The 21,429-nt window shown below is 38.3% G+C and overlaps 1 protein-coding gene across 1 annotated transcript in view; it reads right to left on the bottom strand.

The window, feature by feature from the left end:
• Positions 1–5,613: 5,613 nt before the first annotated feature.
• The window catches only part of LOC101359911 (mitochondrial inner membrane protein COX18), a 24,625-nt gene continuing 8,809 nt past the window's right edge, over positions 5,614–21,429 (bottom strand). The window contains 4 exon segments of the mRNA XM_004383319.2: positions 5,614–9,947; positions 13,280–13,387; positions 15,075–15,196; positions 15,907–16,070. Of these exon segments, the coding sequence (XP_004383376.2) occupies positions 9,774–9,947; positions 13,280–13,387; positions 15,075–15,196; positions 15,907–16,070 (568 nt within the window). The 3' untranslated portion in view covers positions 5,614–9,773.

Genomic DNA, 21,429 nt, shown 5'->3' with positions numbered 1-21,429 from the left:
TGAGAGGAACAGGAGGCCACAAAGGTGGTAGAGAAAAAGAGGAATTCTTAAAGTGTGCTTTACTGTGGAAACCAAGGAAAAAGACTGATGGTTATACTTCTAAGTATATTTGATTTTGCTTAACTATTTAGTAATTTTCAGGTGTGTTTTTGTCTTTGTCTTCACTTTCTCTACTAGCACGTTAATTGAGAAGCCTCAGGTAATTGTAAAGAAAGGATATGCTGCAAGATGAAGGATGTCAATTAAAAGTCTTCCTGTATGGACAGGGGTTCCTTGTTTCTCTTGGGTGTAACTGGCCACCAAGGACAATGCTTTGCCCCACTGGCCCAAGGACTTACATTTATTTTTCTTATAGATTACAGATGCCTCTGATGGGTATTATTTGACATAAGCAGAATAAGGTGGTTGAATGGCCTGAAAAACAGCCTGACAGTTGCCCTTGCTCTCACTTAACTCGATATACACCAAATCCCCAAGCTTAAGCTCCCATTTTCATTTAATACCTCCCCGAGTATGTTTCCTCATAATACTGTGCCACGGTGCCCCATAAACTGGTTCTAGGTACAGGTGGCATCTCCTCAGAAACGTTATCACTGGGTTCTGAGGGTTATGTGTCTTAACTTTGAACATTCTGGGAGCAAATGCACGCTAGTGCTCATTTAGACATGACTCTTCAGGCCAAAGAAAGCACACAATTTCAGGTAAAATCTGATTCCTGGGGCCAACGCCTTCATTCATTTGAACATACTACCCACCATAGTGGGCTACTGGGACTGATTTTAACAAGCAGACCCCTAGAATTCGTGTCCATGGACTTTTTTTCATAAAATCATACAGCAAAAATCTGCATGCACACTTTTGTTGATGGATCACTTTATTCACTACACTCAAGAAGGCCAACACTCTAGCACAAATGTTATGGGGTGAGGGGAATCTTTGCTTTATTGTGATCAAAGGAAAGACGAGTTGATTACCACAAGAAATGCCTCATTTGGCAGGTTTTTTTTTTTTTTTTTTTTTTTTTTTAATGTATTCCCTTTTATCCTCAGGGCAACTCAAATCCTGAGAATTTTAATAGAACTTCAGCAAAAATGCCAGCAAATCTGCATATAGAAAAAAAAAATAGTAACGAAGCCAATGTATGGGTTTTGATGCCCACAGGACCATCAGAAATCGTAAGTGGCATGGCTGTCTTGCCTTTTTTGATCTTTGAGCATGTGTCCTGCTGCCATTAAACAGTTTTAGGCTAAGGGACAAGGGGTCAAAAATATTAAGCTAGAGGAAAAACTAGCATCTTAACATTTGTGCATTGAGCAGTACAGCAAATCACTGAGACAGAAAAGATACCTGTAGCTCAGGTGCAGCACCAGGAGTGGCAAGCCAGGGATTAGGTCCTGAAATGGCATTTGTGCATCCCAGACACAATGAACAGCTGACTGCAGGGAGGTCGTTGTATCTGGTGGTGGACAAGATAGGCTCCTTGATGGATGATGCCAGACACCAGGGTCAAGATTATCTTGGTAAGATATTTTAATAAGCTTCTGTCCATGGGAAGATGCTAGGGAGGAAACACACCCTGTTTAGCATTCAAGGTAAAGATTGTTGTTGTTAGGTGCCATCGAGTCAGTTCCAACTCACAGCGACCCTATGTACAACAAAACGAAACACTGCCTGGTCCTGCCCTATCCTCAAAATCGTTGTTAAGCTTGAGTGCATTGTTGCAACCACTGTGTCAATCCATCTCGTGAAGGGTCTTCCTCTTTTTTTGCTGACCCTCTACCCTACCAAGATGATGTCCTTCTCCAGGGACTGGTCTCTCCTGATCCAAAGTACATGAGGTGAAGTCTCACCATCCTCGCTTCTAAGGAGGGATTATTCTGAATAGAGTCAAAAAAGGGGCCCAGCTCTCTCTCCACCACCACCACTGGAAAGAAACAGGGAGTACAGGTGGTGAGGAGGAAAAAGGGAGGAGGTGACAAGAGTATAGAGTTACTCCACGAATCCAAATAGCACAGGGTATCTACCACTGCAACATGGATGACAGAAGAGAGGGTTCATCTCCACAGATCTTAATATAGAAGTGGTAGCACTTGAACCTGTGAAACAAGGTCAATATGCCTCAGATTGAAAAGGAGGGCTGAGAACTGGGCAAGAAACTAGAGCAGGAAAAACGCTCTCTATCTGAATCAAAGGAGTCAGTGACAACTCCCCACCAAGGGTACAGGAAAGTTCACCCAGGACCCTTGGTTAATTCATAACATACTAGGTAGGCCTGGAGAGGGCACTTCCCATTGATTAAATGCACCAGCGTGTGGTGCCATGAAACTGCCTTGGGTACCCTGAGCTCTCTACTCACCAGAGAAGGAAGTGGAGTATCAAAGGACTCCATAAAGAGTATGGCAAGTTGCCCTGCCCTTTCCATTCCCACAACCACACACACACATAACCTTCCTAGAGCCAAAGGCTTCTCAGGACTAAGGAAATTAAAAGGGGAATTATTGTAATTAACTAAAGAAGAGAGGAAATAGAGGATACAGGGGCTGGAAGTCACTGTGAGATCAACGATGTATATTAGGGTGGACCAGGTGAGAAATTTGAAAGAATCGTTTAGTAAAAGAATGGGGTGTTTGAATTTATGTCCAAGGTGATAGAGGGTACAAAATACTATTCTCTCCACTGTTCTGTATGTTTGAAAATGTTCATAATTAAAAAAGAATATAAGAGGTGGAACAGTTTCTGAAGATGAATAAGATCTTGGTAACAGCTACGAAAATGGGTGACTGAAGAATAATACTGAAGGTTGCGGAATTCACATTTTTTAGCATGTCTTAGAGCAAGAAGGAATGGACATCGAAATGAGGTGGGGCCATGAGCCAAGGGATGCAGGAACTCTCTAGAAGCTAGAAAAAGCAAGGAAATGAATTCTCTCCTAGAACCTCCAGAAGGGACACAGCCCAAAGACCCGTTTTAGAGTTGTGGCCTCTAGCACTGTTTAACATAATAAACTTGTGTTGTTTTAAGCCACTAAGTTTGTGGTATTTTGTTACAGCAACACTAGGAAATTAATACATGGCTTAAACTTCAAATTTTGGGATTTGAAGGGGGTGGGGACCGTGAGACCTTACTCTCAGCTTCTTTGTGCAAGATGCAGTACTCTCTTTATAGATAAGCTTTTTCTGCTACCCTTATCTTAGAAATAAACACCTATCTTACTTTAAAAAAAGGAGACAGTCATGGACTCTAGACTTTCAGCAGCCATGGGGGCTGGATGAATCCTTGAAACTACTGCCCTGAGATAATCTTTAAAACTTAACCAAAAATATCCCCTGAAGTCATCTTAAAACCAAATAATAGCGTAGCTTAACTAGTACAAAATGTCTGCCTTTAGCATTATGCTCTTTTAAGAACTACCTATACGGGACCAAAGTGACAACAGCAACTCAAAAGCCAAGACAAGAACCTTAGGCGGCAGTGAGTTTATGTTAAAGGGGAGGAACAACTCAGAAAAGGAGAGTGAAAATGACTGCATTTGTACATAAACAGTTGAATTGGTGTATGTTTCACTGTGTGTATTCTCAATAAAAAAAAAGAGATGGCGGTCAATCCAGCTGGCATGTGTATCAAGACAAAGTTCTTTTTACATTAAGAGTAGGGAAATATAATGTTAGCGGAAACGAGAGATCCCCAACTGTTCTGGATTGAATTTTTCCCCCCAAAGTTATGTTGAAGTCCTAACCCCTATACTTGTAAATATGACCCTGTTTGGAAATAGAAGTTTTCTTTTGTTATGTTAATGACGCCATACCAAAGTGGGTCCTAAACCTACTCCTTCTTATCAAAGGAGCAAAACAGACACAAAGAGACACACTGGGGAAACAGATCATGTAAGCCAATGATTTTTGTTCTTTAAAACCACCCACATATGGTATTTGTGTTACAGCAGCACTAGGTAATTAAGACACCAACCCTCCATTGTCCTGAGTTACAAGGAAAGTGAGGTAAGAAAAAGGAACATCTAGTTGAGAAGGATACAGAAGTTGAGAAGGACGCAGAAGCTTTAGCAGAGTTTTGTTTACTATTCAGTGGAGATAAGGAGAGCAGAGTGGAAAGGTTTGGGAGAATAGCGGTACAGTCGGAGGCTCAGTAAAGGAAAAGGAAACATAGATTACAATGAGGAGAGTCCAGAAAAGAATAGATGACAGGAAGGACCAGTGATCAAACATACTGGATATAGCTAGCCACAAGCCTTCCAAATTAATTAGCTCTAGCTGTGCCCTTGTTTGAGGTTTAAGCTCTTCTCAGAAGGAATCTGCTAAGGCCTGGAAGGATTGTTTCTGACGGTGTCCTAGCTCATAAGATCAGACAGATCTCAGTGGGGCAGCCACTATAATTTTTTCTTTTTTTGTCACCATTAGAAACATTCTTGAAAATATCACCTCAGTTCAGGGAACATATTGATGGCATATTGCTTTCCACTGCCTTTTTTAAGGCTTGCATCTTTTATTCTCACTACAGCAGCTAGTCTGAGGTTAAAAGACTAGAACCAGTTGCTGTCAACTTTGACTCATGGTGACCCCACGTGTGTAAGAGTAGAACTGTGTTCCAAAGGGTTTTCAATAGCTGATTTCTCAGAAGGATACTGCCAAGCCTCTCTTCCAAGTGGCCTCTGGGTAGACTAGAACCCACAACCTTCGCAGCAGAGCACATTAAATGTCTGCACTACCCAGGGACTCCAGTTTGGGGTCAGTGGTTTATAAAAGTAATAAACACATAAGTCAATTTGGCTGTGCACTACTATGAGAGGTTCTTTTTGGTACATTTGGTATCCTCTCAAGAGTGTGATAAGGGTGAAGGTTAGTTATACCCCTACCTCATTCCTCCAATTTTACTAGCAGGTTAAAATGAAAGCAAGTCTCAGATCTAACTCTACCACATTTACATTTCTTAAACAAAAATATATTAGCAATCAGACACTAAACAGTTTATAATTTTGTGCTCTAAACTCAATAAAATCACAGCCCTCATCCTTTAGTGATCTCACCATACCTTACATGAAAAGTCTGCTACAGGCAAGATTCTGTTATTTTTAGATGGGACCAGAATTCTTCATTTAGATCATGTCTCAGACATCCCTAAGGATGTAGGCAGCAAACCTCATGGATTTCTTATACCCTATTCATTTAAACGTAGGTCATGTCTCTATTTCACCCAATCCAAATGTCTTTATACAATTGATTTGACCAATGAGAATGCATTTCAAATATCCATTGTGTTGATTAAAAACAATTTCACCAATTTAAACCTATTCTTCTGTGATAAAATATTCCATTTTTAATTTTCTAATTTTCTGACCATTGCTCTCCTGGGAATTGGGAATATTATGAAGTCTGGTGATGATGACATATACCGTATTCTTTTAGCACAGCTACAGGGTCGTTGCATAAGAAACAACTTTTTGTCATATAATTCAATAACAAAATAATCCACACTCTACTGTGCCTTAAGGAGTTCCTGGATGGCATAAATGGTGAAGCGCTCAGCTAACAGCCCAAAAGTTGGCAGTTTAAACCTACCCAGAGGCATCTTGGAAGACAGCCCTGGCGATCTGCTTCTAAAAGGTCAGCCTTGGAAACCCTATGGAGCAGTTCTACTCTGCACACACAGGGTCACACAGAGTCACCATAAATCAGAATCAATCAGACGGCAGCCAACAACAACTGTGCCTTAAAAGCATGACGTTTGAAGTTTACTTTTCTTATTTTGACTGGGTACTCACTGGTAATAAAAAATAAATGTCAAAGTAGGCCAGTACGCATAGCACTCGAAATGCTGTGAAGTTATAACTGCGTCATCATGAGTTGTAGTGTGCCAAGCACAGTGTGAAGCGCTCTGACATCAGTTCTCTATCACTACTCAGCTCTGCAGTTAAAGCACAAAAGCAGTCACAGACAATATACAAACAAATTAGTGGGGCTGTGTCCAACTGAACTTTATTTATGGACCCTGAAATTTGAATTTCATGTAATTTTTATGTATCATAAAATATTATTCTTCTTTCAACTTTTTTCAATCACTTAAAAATGCAAATACCATTCTTAACTTGTAAGCTGCACCAAAAAAAGGTAGTGGGGCGATTTGGCCATAGGGTCGTAATTTGAGGACCCTTGATTTAATTTATGCATATAATACCACATGACTTATACTTTAAAGTAAAATAACACATTATCACATAGATACATAAGAGTAAGTCACAATCATTCATCTAAAAGTCTTTAACTCTGATGGGAAGAGGTGAGAGTTAAAAATGAGAGAGAAGATATTTCATTTCAGTATCTGAACTTGTTTGTGATTTTAATTTTAATGGAAACTTCAGGTTTTTTGTTTTGGACCCCAAAATAGAACATTTATATATGAAAATTAGTAAGTTTTATAAGTACAATCTAAGCATCTCTAAAAAAGTTCACAAGAGGAGATTTTACCTGTGGCTGACTTTAAACAGCATGCAATAAGCTAGGCATTCTTTCCCACAAATAGAGATTTTATAGTATATTTTTAATACTCGTATGTTCAGAAACATCCATCACTCACAGAAGATCCAGGAAAACTAAGGTTATAATCAGAAAAAAATTCCTCAAATTATTAACTGTGTAAGAGTTGGAATATGCAGATATGTAGCTGCAATCAAATACATGTAGTTATATTCCATAGTTCATCTTTAAGTTGCCCTGCAGAACTATAATTTGCACAGAAAACAAAAATCAAAGCTAAATTAAATACAAAGCTGTCTTCCCAACTAAGGCAAAACAAATGTAATTGTTTTATCAGGGATACAAAGACAGAGAGAGAAGCACTCCTGTCAAATCTTCCCTAAATGGAAAAAACAGAAATTGGGCTTTTTCCCTAGGGGCCTCTTTTTAATGAAATTCTTGTCCCATTGGAGTCTAGCACAGAGCTTCCTGGAATACTCAGAGCAGGAAAATATGAAGGGTGACTTAAGCACAGGTACCAGCACAAAGGTTACTGACATTTATTTGGGTGCTCATTTTTCCACAAAAATGACAACATCCCCCAATGTGGTCTAGGAGGGGCAGGCTACACTTCTACGAGGGGTGAGGGTTTATCTTTAGCTCTTGAGCCCTTTTAAAGGTACCTGGAAAGTCTTCTCCCCAAGTTCTGTTTTCTCCTCAGGTCCTTAATGCAGTTTTGCAAGCTCCCCTGGGTTATCTGTGAGGAAGGCAATGAAGGATTTTGACTTTTTTTGTAAGCCTCATCTTCCCACCTATGTTATCTGACCGGGATAGGATTTGTTCAGGTTTTCCCTCATGATGGTCCCATGGAAAACTAATCTGGGGTCATTTCTGGTCTGCCAGTTCCATCTGCTAATATGCTTTATAGCTAGTGTTATCATAGCGGCATAATATGAATTGATCTGGGTGGTGAGTCTCCTTCCCGACCCTCGGATAAGTACTCACAAGAAGTCAATCTAACTGAGACACAAAAATAGCACACAGGAAAATGAATAGCCCTTTTAAGGGATGTGGAAGGGTGACACAGACAGTCTATGGACCCCACCTGAAAAGACAAAAGTTTTCCTGACCTCTGCAGGCAGGGCCCAGGATAGAGCTCTGTCGTGAAGCCTCTCAGCAGCTGAGAGGAGACTAAGGGATGGACAGTAAGATTCAAGGGGTCTTAATAACATGTATGTCCTCCATCCCCGTTCAGTAGTCTGCCTCCCCTGACCTCAGGCTCTGGCATTATTCCATACCATGACAAACTGCTCGGGAAATAAGACCAAAGATCACAGACTTGGAATTGTCTAATATGACTTGCTGTTTACTAAAAAAAAATCTGTCTGTTGAATGAAATGAGTGGAGTATGCACCATCCTAAAGTCAGGTGACTATTTCACCTCAGTTCTTAACATACCAGTGTACTTTATACATGAGTATATCCCCCAATCCGAGCCACCCTAGAAATTTGGGGATCTGGGAGGGAGGGAAAGCCTTATACTCTCAAATAAACTTAACCATTTGAGAAAAGCAATTCAAGAGTTTTGAAAATGGGAGAGCAACATAAAAACAGGTAAAATTTACATTTGAAAAGAGATCCAAATATACATTTTGAAAAGCAAGGGTAATCTCAGTAAGTAAGGTAAAGCATGCACATGAAAAGAGATGCAGTTAATTGAAAAAGAAATCACACTACTCCTTTTTTTATCTGTCAGAAAAAGTGACAAATTCCTTCTGATTAGGGTGGTTTCCCTCACTGTCTTATGAAAAAAATATCTGGATACATAGCAAGGACCAAGTTGTTCCAGAGGCAGTCATGCCTGCTAAAAACGGTCTCAAATTTCTTTTCCCTTCTTTGCTATAATACAACCATCATCTACATTTCAGTCTCTGTTCCCTTGATTTGTACATACACTGAAACACACACGTTTCAATTCCTTTGCTAGATCTGGAAGCACGGTTGCCTCAGTATGGCAGTCATAAGCTAAGATGGGGAAGTCATGAAAAGAGAATGTAGGTCCAACTGCCACCATCTTACCCCTAAATTCTCAGTGAGATGCAGTAACATGGCAACCAAAATTCTTACCTCTACATATTGTAATTTTTTTAAATTAAAAAATTTCATGACTTCATTAAATAAGCCAGCTAAGATTTAATAGACATCACCCAAATAAATGACTATGTAATTAATTTTACTTTAGTTTTTACTTTACTGTAAAACATGAGATGGGATGATAGGGGATCTCAGAATCAGGTCTACATTCGAGCTCAATAAAAATTTATAATATTCTCAAATGTCTGCCAACTTTATTCATGTCTCAACCAGAATTAATTTTATCATCTTTCCAAATTAAACAAGAAAAGAACTGGATCAATGATTTATATTCCCTATCAACTTTTCCTATATAAAACCACTATCATAGCTTGAACTCACAATCCTCCTAAATAAAGAAAAGTTTAAAATTACCTCCATAATAGGTAGCAGCCCTTCTGGCTTTCTTCCTTTGACTAAAGAAGTCTATTGCTTAGGATTTTCCACTTTGGGTTCCTGTAGTACAGTTATCCTCTGTATTCCAGATGTCTTCAATTATAGAAAAAGAAATCTACACTCTTTGTGTTCTTTCAGAGCAGGGTTGAGAAGAAAAATTACCTACCATATCAGGTATTTTTTTATATGCATGAGCTACTCTACTGCATGTATTTCAAACCCACTTTTTTTTAAAGCACACATTAACTCATCATCAACGTATGTTCCATTAGAACAAGATTTCTTAACCAGGAGTCCCCAAAAAGCCTTCAGGGGATCAAAGGCGGCCCCCAAATTATGAGTCTGAGGATTTTTGTGAAGAGAAAATCACAGCCTTTATCAGATTCTTCCGACCTCCAAAATGTTAAGAACCATCACATTGGATCCTCTTATTTTAAAAACCTTTAATGTGTTGGACCGTTTAGTATAATCTGACATCATTCAGTATCGAATCCTGTTTTCCAAAGTTCTAACACCCCAAATAAGTTGCAATTTTGTACATACGGTTAGAAACTCTGGTTCCATTTTTATACTGTTAGTATACAATTAAATATACGCTATTTCTAGCACATAAATATTTTAACAATTGTCAAATACATCTGGATTACGTCTTAACCCACAGTACTTCACAAAATTCATGATTTTAAACAAAGGCAAATTAAATAACATCTCAATTTCTAAATTTTCCAACTACATTAAAGTGATGACATTTTTGTTTCAAAACTATTGAAAAGTATGTCATTTTCTTGAAAAGAACTTGGCACAAAAGGCAGCAAAGAGGTCCCTATAAGGAGTGTCTGAATCTGACTTGGTCAATGGTATTCGGCAAAGTCGGCGAAATCCAGGAGAACGCAGCAGCAAGTTCTGTGAGAGGCCCATGAAGCTGGAACATAACCAGTAGAGAACAACTGACTATAAAGAGAAGAAAGGATATGAATGTTAGCACCTGTCCATTCTCCAAGGACACCCAGGCCCACATATAGGCAGGCCAAAATAAAGAAAATAACAATCTCTGTAAATAGAACTATAACAGGACTGAGCAAGTTCTGAAGCAGTTATTAGACACCTGACATGTATCTAATAGATAGGTAAGAAAGGAAGTTGAAAGGAAGGCCAAAAAGCAAAAAGAAAGCAAACGGAGAGGAATTCAGATAGAAAGTGGATGACAAAGTAGCTCCTATGCAAAGGCCCAGGAGAGATCTCACCTGTCCTCTTCCACAATTAAGCATACTTTCTCTCCCACAGAGTCCTGACAAGCTGCTTATACTGAAGGTGAGAATGGGGGTGTAATCATTTATGATGGCAACTTAGACCTCATTTCCCCCTGTAATCATCTATCTTCCAAATTTTTTCCCAAGTACTTAGTTTCTCATACTCAGAAATGGATTATCTTTGCTTTTTTTTTCCTGAGACAAATAGTCTCAGCATAATTTTCAACTTTCTTTTGTATTACCATCCAGATTGACTTATTTAGGTCAATGACTAAGTTCTGCAGCTTGTCAAAACTTTTCTTTGGCATCAGAAACTAATCAGGTTCCAGAGGCAAGATCACGTGGTGGTTGGGTCCAGGTCCTAGAGTCAACTGCCTGAGTTTTAATCACGTTTACTATTTATTTGACTTTGGTTATTTTATTTGTTTCATTTTCCTCATCTAAAACGGGGACAGTAATAGTACCCACACCTCAGAGGGTTGCTATGAGAAATAAATAATTCATGTACAGTGGTAAGCACAATATGTGGCCCAGATTGAGCACTTACATTTATTTCAAAGCAAACCTTAAGAGGCAGAGTAACAGGTCGTCAAGCCAGGTTAGTGTAGTAGTTAAGAGCTGGAGCCAAACTGCCTGGATGAGTGTTAAGACTCTGCAATGTAATAGCTAAATGAACCTGGATGAGTTGCATAACTTCTCTGCGCTTCAGTTTTCTCATTTCTAAAATGGAGATTATAATAGTGCCTACACCTCACTGCGTTGTTAAAACCATCTGCCATCGAATTGATTCCAACTCGTGGCGACCTCACGTGTGTCAGAGTAGAAGTGTAATTGACAGGGTTTTCAATGGCTGATTTTTTGGAAGTAGGTCACTAGGTCTTTCTTCTAAGGTGCCTCTGGGTGGACCTGAACTTCCAACCTTTTGGTTAGCAGTCGAACACATCAACTGCACCACCCAGGGATTCTGTTGTGTGTTATGAGGACTATATGAGCTATTATATGTTATAACAGTGCCAGGCACAAAGTCAATGTTCAATAAATACTAGCTATCATCATCATCTAACTTATCCACCACCAAAAATTACCAAGCCCAACTACGGCAGACTCGAGCTGCCTACTAAGTATCAGTACTCTGCCTTCGTCCTTAGTAACCAAATCCAAATTTTTAGCTGAGTATACTCCATCTAAAAAACAAAAAAATTACTACATTTCCCAGCCTATTCTGCAACTGGATGTGGCCATGTAACTAAAGATATAAGCACAAGTGTTTGGTGGGACATCTGGCAAGATTCCTTAAAAAGCACAGGCTCTGCATTAAGCACACTTTAACTTTCCCTGCAAGACGACATACTCCAGCACCCATCATGAATACCCTATGACCTTGAGGACAGACATCACAGGTTGTGGACGATGGATCAGAGAGAGAAAAGCAGGCTGGATCTCTCATAAAGCTGCCACATGATCCCACTGCCTAACTCTGGATTTCTTATATTTGAAAGAAGAAACTTTTGAGTATTTAAAACAGTTTTTTAGACCTCTGTTATTCACTCTGAACCCAATTCTTCAGTGAAACTTCACTATTCCTAATTTATTTAATCTGGGGGTTTGCTCGGTTACAATTGGTATTATTTCTCCCCAGAAATGTGGTCAATCTGTATCGTTCTATTTTTACATGATATTTTATAACAATATTATTATGTGAAAAGTACCATAATAAGCACTTGAAGTTATTTCATTAATTATCACAGACAATATGATACCTATTTTAGAGATGAGGACACTTGTTTTACACAGGATTAATGACAGTATCATACCCAAGTTAGAGCTTCAAAAGCAACATTTTGATACTGAAAACATACTGCTTCTGATAACTAAAACAACTAAGGTGAACTATTTTTACATGTGCTTATAAAGCCCTAACTACTAGCAACAAATGAATTCTACTTTATGGTCTCTAAGTTGGCTCTGAGCACAGCTGGAGATACACCTGACTGTTTTTGCCCTCTTAGAAACTTCTAAAGTATTTTAAGCAAAAGTCTAAAAATATAAAATAACTGCCAAAAAAATTACCATTTATTTTTCTTTTTCTAGCAAAAATTTAATCATGTATAAACGAGGACACATGAACATATCTCATAGGGTTGTTATGAGGCTAAATAATATTACACATGAACCTATGTGGGTTTGACACAAAGCTTTGTTTCTTTAAGTGCTAAATTTCTTGGCCCATTATATGTAGGCAAAAAAGAATTTAATATGTCAACTAATCAAGCAGAGTAAGTACTATGTTCATGTTACTGAGCAAAGTACTTTGCAACATTTAAAAAAAAAAAAGGAGGAAAGGAAAATGGGGCTTGATTTAGCAGGAGGGACACATTTACATAAAGGATGAACCAATGCCAAGAAACTTTGAAGTGTCACTTGGTGACATAGGCAGTAGATATATTACTACAGAAACTCCAAAATCAATAAGGGATAGAGTAGTCAGAGGAAGCTCAATGAAGAGGCAGGACCCCAGTCAGTCCAAGCCAGGGTCAGACAGGATTTAGCACATGCTAAACACAATGCTAACCACAATGTTCAATTGCCTCAGATGCACGGGAAAGCTGGACAATGAATAAGGAAATTCGAGAAGAATTGATGTCTTTGAATTATGGTGTTGGTGAAGAATACTGAATATACCATGGAGTACCAGAAGAACAAACAAATCTGTCTTGGAAGAAGTACAGCCAGAATGCTCCTTAGAAGCAAGGATGGCACAACTTCATTTCATGTACTTGGACATGTTATCAGGAGGGACCAGTCGCTGGAGAAGGACATCATACTTGGTAATGTGGAGGGTCCATGAAAAAGAGGAAGACCCTCAATGAGATGGATTGATACAGTGGCTGCAACAATGGGCTCAAGCATAATGACTGTGAGGATGGTACAGGACTGGGCAACGTTTCATTCTGTTGTACACAGGGTCGCTATGAGTCGGAACTGACTTGAGGGCACCTAACAACAACAAATACAATGCTGGTGCTTACTCACTGAAGGTACTGTTGCAGCAATTGGAATCATCAACATTGATACTCCACGGACAAAGTACGTAACATACTTCTGAAAACGAGACATTCCAATTTTTTGCAAAGCAAAAATCTGAAAGGGTAGAATATACACATATACACGGATTATTAAAATGCATATTCTATCAGACACACAAACTGACCTTTCATTGGTCTCCACCATACTTTAATAAAAGTAAAAAGAAAAGAAAAAATCAAAATACTGGTGAATTTATACGGTTGATCATCTATCCTTTTAAACACTTAATAATTAAGCAAATTTCTTAAAGAGCTTTAATAGCAACAAAGAAAAGATTCAGCTATATAAGAAAGAATCAAAGCATAATTTTCAGAAGTCAATATTTTTAAAAGATCGTCCATTAAGACTGAAATTCCTTGAATATAAGTACTATGTATGAATCATTACCCTTCTTTTCTGGCATTGAAGTACAGTGCTTGGCATAGAGAAGGCTCAAAGGTTTGTGATCCGGCTACGTGGAATAAACGGAAGAACCAAGGCTAGGAGCAGTTATGATTTATGAATTACTTACATAAAAGACAGCATAGTGTAATCATTAAAAGCATGGGCTCTAGAGTGAAACTACCTAGGTTTACCTGGCAGCTCTGCATTTAGTAGTTATATGACTCTGGGCAAGTTATTTAACCTTTACGTGCCTCACTTTCTCCACCACAGAATGGGATAATACTACCTATATCACAGGGTTCTTGTAAGAATTAAGAGTTAATTCATCTAAATTGCTTATGATAATGCCTGGCACGTAGTGTATGTTCAATAAGAGTATGCTTTTATTATAATTATGCATACTGGGACATTAGATGGCAAAGTAATATACAGGAAAGACTAGAGGACTGACTACCTCTACCATTAATTCATTGTGACCTTATTTTTGTCCCTTCCTTCCAACAAATATTCACTGAGTACCATCCTCGTTCACAAGACTGTACTAGGTGCTCTACATTTAGACTACGTGTGGATTCTATCTTTGAGAAACTTTCAGCCAAGATCTTTGATTCTATCATCTTCATTTTCCTCAGCTGAAAAATGAAAGGGTGTATTAGATTTCCCAAACAGAACTAGTGGACATGAAGTTCATGAAATCTGAACTGAGGTAGATCATTTCTAAGGTTTATTTCAGTTCAAAGAGTCTCTGTTCTACTCAGAGTCTAAGAATAGCTCTTTATGAAATTATATGAATGCTTCCCTTCCCCCAAACTGTTCTTGAGTAAGCAGCATAGGATAATGATAAGGCATGGCTAAGAGGTCATCCTGTATATGTATGCATTTTTTTCCCTCCATCTTACAGAAAAGTTCAATGACTTTTCTAAGAGTATACAGCTTAAAAAAAAAAAAAAGATAGCCAGGTAGAGACTGCGTTCCCTGCCTACAAATTCACATATTAAACCATATACACAAAAGCTCACTCTATTGTATGAATAAAACCACAATGATCCAGCCTCTTAATTACTATCTTTACCAGAAGTAAATCAAAAAATTGTTTATTTTAGAATCATATAATTTTAAAGCTGAAAGAAACCTTGGAAATGTTCTGATTCAGCTCTCTTATTTTAATTAGGAGAATTCTGAGGCCCAGAAGGTTTAAGGGACTGGTCTAAGATAAACTGACAGCTTGTCAGTGGCTGATTTGGGACCAGAAACAAAGGCATCTCAATTCCAGCTCAGAGTTAACTCCACCAACTCAAACACATTTATATTTGATGTCAGAACAACAACAAAAATCCTAATGATTTAAGCCACTGACCTCCACTATTAATAAATTGATGACACCAACAGATACAGGCAGAATCCAAGTGGAATCCAATGCAGTGAGGTCAGGAAACCACAGAACTCCACCAGTAGCTAACTGCTCCTGAACAGAAAAACCTGCTGAAACAGTTTTATAAATAAAACAACAGAATTCCTAAAAATAGCAGAGGGAAATATACAAGGCACAGAAGTCTTGACAATTCCAATATGGGGTTGGTTCCTTATATTAAAGATTTGCATTGGTTTTATTCAGGTTACTTTTCCTTCTACAACATAAACAGCCCTTCCTGTACTCAGCAAGATGCAAGGAACTATCTGCAGCAAATGGACATATATAGTATAAAGATAGGCCGTAGTAATCTTTTCAGATTTAAACTTAATTATCTGTCCATAGGTGGCTTTCTTTCAAGTCTATTCTGATTACTTCTTGGTTAGAAGTGCCTTTAAATGCAAGTAAAAAACAAATCCTTTAGTTTGTATCATTTCTTAATTAACATTTACATTTATAACTAGGAAAATTTTTCTGGTCTCTCAATTTTATAAATGGAAAAAACTGTTGGTCAGGAAGCCAAATTATGGAACTATAACATTAATTTTATTATGGCCCCCAGGTAGCAATATTATTGATGCCTTTCCTAGATTCATCTGTTTTTCTCAAAACAGTTTGTTTACATTCAATATTTCAAATCCTATTCTGTTGTAAAGAAGATGGTAAAAGTATTTCACTTATGAAAAGTGTATATATATACATATATATATATATATATCGGGGAGGGTACAAAGTTTCCTACAAACTTATTTGGAGAAAACACTTTTACAATAATTGCCTTCTGAATGCGTTGCCCCCATGCTAAAATTCCGGAGGGCAACAGATATGAAGATCCACATTGGAAGCTGAATCCAGACCAACACGGTGGCTTTGAAAGGGTGGCAGTTATCCCGGACATACAGCTCTGAAACAAGCCTCCGCATATTCCTGAGATACGTGATCCTAGATTGAGAGAAAAGGGAAAAACAGAAAGGAGAAAATATCATTTGATTACTAACAGTGCTTCATTCCCACTGCACAAACACATCATGATGTGGTTTTTGGTTAAAGGATTTGTGTATGGTTTTTAGCTGTATAAGGGGCTGCTTAAACAAAAGGCGAATAAATCCTTTAACTGAAAATTCTCCAACAATGTACATAATAATCCAATACATGTGATACTGTCAAATTACAGATTTTGTCTCCTGTGGTCTTTGGCCCACTAGACTTTATTAACTGTAGAAATTTCACTACTGACTTGGTACAGCCACAATTCATATGAGAAATACTAACAGTGAAAACAAAATTTTATTCAAATCCCTACTCTCCAACCAAACTTGATTACTTGATACCTGAAGATACCTCTTCTAACTATACACTTCTGTATCACACATGCTCTTGGCCTGTCAAAATCATCTCCCTTCAATAAAGTCTCTCACGATGATTTTTTATTCCATTTCTGTTAGCCATATTAGTTATTCCTGTTCTTATCTGAAGTTTTGCCTTCTACGCTATAGTTTCCTTGAGGGGCAAGTATTGGGCCTTATTCATTTTTAAGTCTCCTGGATCTTACACTTTGTACGTGGAAGGCACTGAGTAGGTTTCTTGACTTCAATCAAACCATACTATACTGAATTAAGATAGTATATACCGACAACTAAGCCCTTTGTAATTTAGCCTCTTCATACTTTCCCAATTTATCTCCTGTATATTCTGGTTTCCAAGTTATTTTAAGTCATTCAACAAATCAGACTTCTACATCAGTATGGCCAAAAGTATTTTACATCATCTGTGTGAAAAGCCCACTTTCCTGACTGTTTACTGAAAAACTCCGTTTCACTCCTCAAAACTCAGTTCTACTGAAAATACAGGAATAGGAAGAGAAAATGGAACGGGTCGCTAATAGTCTCCATGAACAACTGCGTTCTTCGCCATGAGACCAGAAGAACTGGATGGCGCCCGGCTACCATTAGTGAACATTTTGACCTAAGATTCTATGTGAGAATCTTGATCAAACGGGTGAAATGCAGAAGAGAATTTCAAATTCACATGGATACTAGATTTTCTGGAGCCAAGGAGACCAGATTAACTCCCAGAATTATTGTCCTAAAATCATCTTTAAACTTTAAACCAAAAATACCCCTGAAGTCTTCTTAAAACTAAACAATAGTTAGCAGACTTCTGGGCAACATGATACTATAGACAGAAGCACCATGCCATCCCTCCACAGCAAAGATCTGAAAAACTAAGTCAAACAGAGACAAACGTCAGTCCTGAAACCCTAAGCATCAAATGAAGAGATAAAGAACTCAGCCAAGCACCGAATGGAATAAGAAGCTGACAGAGAACAGAGAGCGAGGAGAGATATATGCCAAGGTCCCGTCAGTTAAAGCACCAAGGATCCGTCATCTTGGATTCCTATCGGAGATTGGTGAACAGGGGGTATGGGAAAGCAGCTTCACGGAGCTTCGAGCAGGAGACAGAACAACTGGTTACCAGCGATATACACTTTGACACCCCCCAGCTTTCTTCACCCCCACTCGGCCTCCTCTGCTTCCTGTGGCCACAGTGTCTTGGCCGGGAAGCACCGGCTTCACCCCGGTGCTGCTTGGATTCTGCCCACCTGCACTGGCTGGCTTCCGGAGCGTCATTTACTGGCTACTGGTGTTGCTTTTTTCTACTTCTTCTGGTTTCTTCCATACCTATCACAACCTCCCCATCCTTTCACTCAAATACCTGGCTCAATGTGCCATCTTTGCTTCTTCCTGAAAGGCTATGAAACGCAGGTCAACTGTGAAACTGCTTCCTGACCCGCACTGCCACACTGGTGGGATACCTGGGGTTTTTTTTGTTTTGATTTGTTCTGTTCTGTTTTGATCTGTTTGTTTTCTTTTTCTTTTCTCAGCTTGGGAGCCCCTTCTAGCTAGGCAGTACTGTGTGGCTTGAGAACTAATCCCTAGGTCTGCGAAGACGCGCAGTGGGATCCCTGGGTGCTTTTAGTTTTTCTTGCTTTTTTTCTTTTTGTTTCTTTCCTTTTTTTTTTCTTTTTTGTCTTTCTTCATTTCTCAGTTTCTCGTCTCTCTATACTTACCTTCTCTTCTGTTCTCCTTAATACGTGGTGCTGTGTGACACCTCTACCCCTTCTAGCAAGGCAGTACTTCAAAGCCTCAGAACAACTTCCCCAGACCACGCAGCCACACCGGTGGGATCCCTGGGGGCTTTTCTTTTCTTTTTCCTAATTTTTATTTATTCATTTTTTTCTTTTACCTTTTTTCCTTTTTGTTTTTCTCCATTTCTAAATCTCTCATCTCTCCACTCCAACACCAAGCTCCCTTAGCACTCATTTTTGTTTGTTTGTATACTTTTATCTTCTGTTTCTCTCTCCTCATTCCCATACCTATCTTAGCTCCACACATCACAATCTCCCCGCTCCTTCCTGCCTACCTGCACCATGCACTGAACATCACACACGCAAGCAGCACAGGAACAGCCTACTGGAATCTTCCCTACACTGATTCCCAGCACACCCTGCTGATCCTAGTACATGCCACAAACAACCTATCCCAGCAACTCCTCTTCAGCTAGATCTGCTCTGCTGTACCATACATAAGTGACTGACCTGCCCGTTGGAGAAGGAGGTGAAAACTATCATGCCCAAAGATGAGCAAAGAATGAAGAACACAGAGCCCGCCTGCTCAGACATAACCAAATAAAACAAAAAAGGAGGATGAAACAAACAAATCTACAATTAATAAACAAGGAAAATAACTACCGCATGCACTGAAGACAGCAGACAATATAAAAACATATTATAAAACTGGACAGGATGGTTCTAGTAGACGATCAAAATAAAACAACAAATGACTTTCCAGTAGAAGAAAATGCACTAAAACTACCTTATAGGGAATTCAAATCTCTAATATTCAGAGCTATCCAAGAGTTGAAGCAAAAAGCTGACAAAAATGAGGAAAAAATAGACAAATTCATGGAAAAGGCAGACAAATTCATGGAAAATACAGACAAAATACTGGAAGAATTCAGGAAAATAATACAGGATAATACAGGATAAATAATACAGGAACAGAATAAACTCACAACCAGAAATCATACAAAAACAACAATTAGAAATCCAAAAAATAAACAACAAAATTTCAGAAATGGACAGTGTTACAGAAGGGCTGAGGAGCAGGTTTGAAACGAGGGAAGACAGGATTAGCGAAACTAAAGACAAACACTTGGATCTACTGAGTAAATATCAGAAAAAAGAATGAAGAAACCCTGAGAATTATGTGGGATACAATCAAAGGCAAAAATCTGAAAGTGATCGGAGTTCCAGAACAGTAGCAGAAAACAGAAAACACACAGAGGACCACTAAAGAACTGCTGACAGAAAACTTTCCCAATATCATAAAAGATGAAAAGCTGGCCTTCCAAGAAGCTCAATGAACCCCATACAGGATAGACCCCAAAAGAAAATCACCAAGGCATATCATAATCACACTAAAACCAAACACAAAGAATCCTGAGAGCAGCTCTAGAAAAACAGAAAGTCACATACAAAGGAGAAACAAGACTAAGCTCGGATTATTTGGCAGTAACCATGCAGGCAAGAAGGCAATAGGATAACATATATCAAAACTGAAAAGAAAAAAATTGCAAGCCAAGAATAATATATCCTGCAAAACTCTCATTCAAATATGATGGTGAAATTAGGGCATTTCCAGATAAACAGAAATTAAGGAACTATGTAAAAACCAAACGAAACTTAACAAGAATTATTAAAGGGAGTCCTTCGATCTGAGAATAAACAACATCAGACCACACGCCGAATACGGGATGTAGGATCGTACCAGCCAGATACCAACCTAGGAAATGAACTCTCAAGGACTATCTAAAACCAAAAGAATAACATCATAGAACCAGAAAGGTTAATATATAAATGACAATATCAGAATAATAAAAGAGAGAATAAATGGTGTAGATATAGGAGCTTCTAATGTAGAAGGCAATACCAAGTAACAGATTGGTTCAAACCTAGGAAGATAAGGGTAAATTTCAAAGTAACCACGAAGAAAGTTAACAAACATAAAAGTAGAAAAACATAAAGTCTCAGCAAAAACAAAACCTACAAAAACAAAAGAAATGAAAAAAAAAAATCCACAAAAAAAGCACTACAAATGACAACAATAAACTCACACCTATCAAAAATTACAGCAAATATAAAAGGCCTAAATGCACTCATAAAGAGATGGAGAGTGACAGAATGGATAAAAAAAACATGATCCATCAATATGCTGTCTCCAAGAGACACACCTTAGAAACAAAGACATAAGTTTATTAAAAATCAAAGGATGGAAAAAAAACATATCAAGCAAACAGCTACCAAAAAAGAGCAGGAGTGGCAATACAAATCTCAGATAAAACACTTTAAAACAAAATTCACCATAAAAGACAAAGAAGGACACTATGTAATGACTAAAGGGACGATCCATCATGAAAACGTAACCATAATAAACACCTACGCACCCAATGACAGAGCTCCAAAATACATAAACTCTAACAGCACTGAAAAGAGAAACTGACAGTTCCACAATAATAGTAGGAGACTTCAACACACCACTCTTGGTAAAGGACAGAACATCTAGAAAGAAACTCAACCAAGATACAGAAAACCTAAATGGCAAAATCAGCCAGCCTGACCTCACAGACATATAGAACACTCCACTCAACAGCTTTAAAGTACACATTCTTTTCCAACACACATGGAATGTTCTCCAGAACAGACCACATCTTAGGCCACAGAGTAATCCTCAACAAGATCCAAAACACTGAGATAATACACAGTATCTTCTCTGACCACAATATCATCAAGGTAGAAATTAACAACAGGAAGAGCAAGGAAAAAAAATCAATTACATGGAAACGGAATAATACCCTGCTTACAAATCACTGGGTAAAAGAAGAAATCAGAGATGAAATAGAAAAATCCCTAGAATCAAACGAGAATGAAAACACATCAAAACCTTTGGGACGCAGCAAAGGCAGTCCTCAGGACAATTTATAGTAATAGATACACACATCAAAAAAGAAAACAGGGACAAAATCAAAACATTAGCTACAGAACTGGAACAAACAGAAAGAGAATAGCAAAAAAAAAAAGCCCACAGCCACTAGAATAAAGGAAATAATAAAGATCAGAGCAGAAATAAATGAAATACAGAACAGAAAAACAACAGGAAGAATCAACGACATCAAAAGTTGGTTCTTTGAAATAATTAACAAAATCGACAAACCACTGGCCAGACTGACAAAAGAAAAACAG

Source organism: Trichechus manatus, unplaced genomic scaffold, assembly GCF_000243295.1.
Source record: "Trichechus manatus latirostris isolate Lorelei unplaced genomic scaffold, TriManLat1.0 scaffold00108, whole genome shotgun sequence".
NCBI classification, from domain to species: domain Eukaryota; kingdom Metazoa; phylum Chordata; class Mammalia; order Sirenia; family Trichechidae; genus Trichechus; species Trichechus manatus.
Note: the sequence above shows the minus strand (reverse complement) of the source record. Positions and strands in the feature narration are given on the sequence as shown.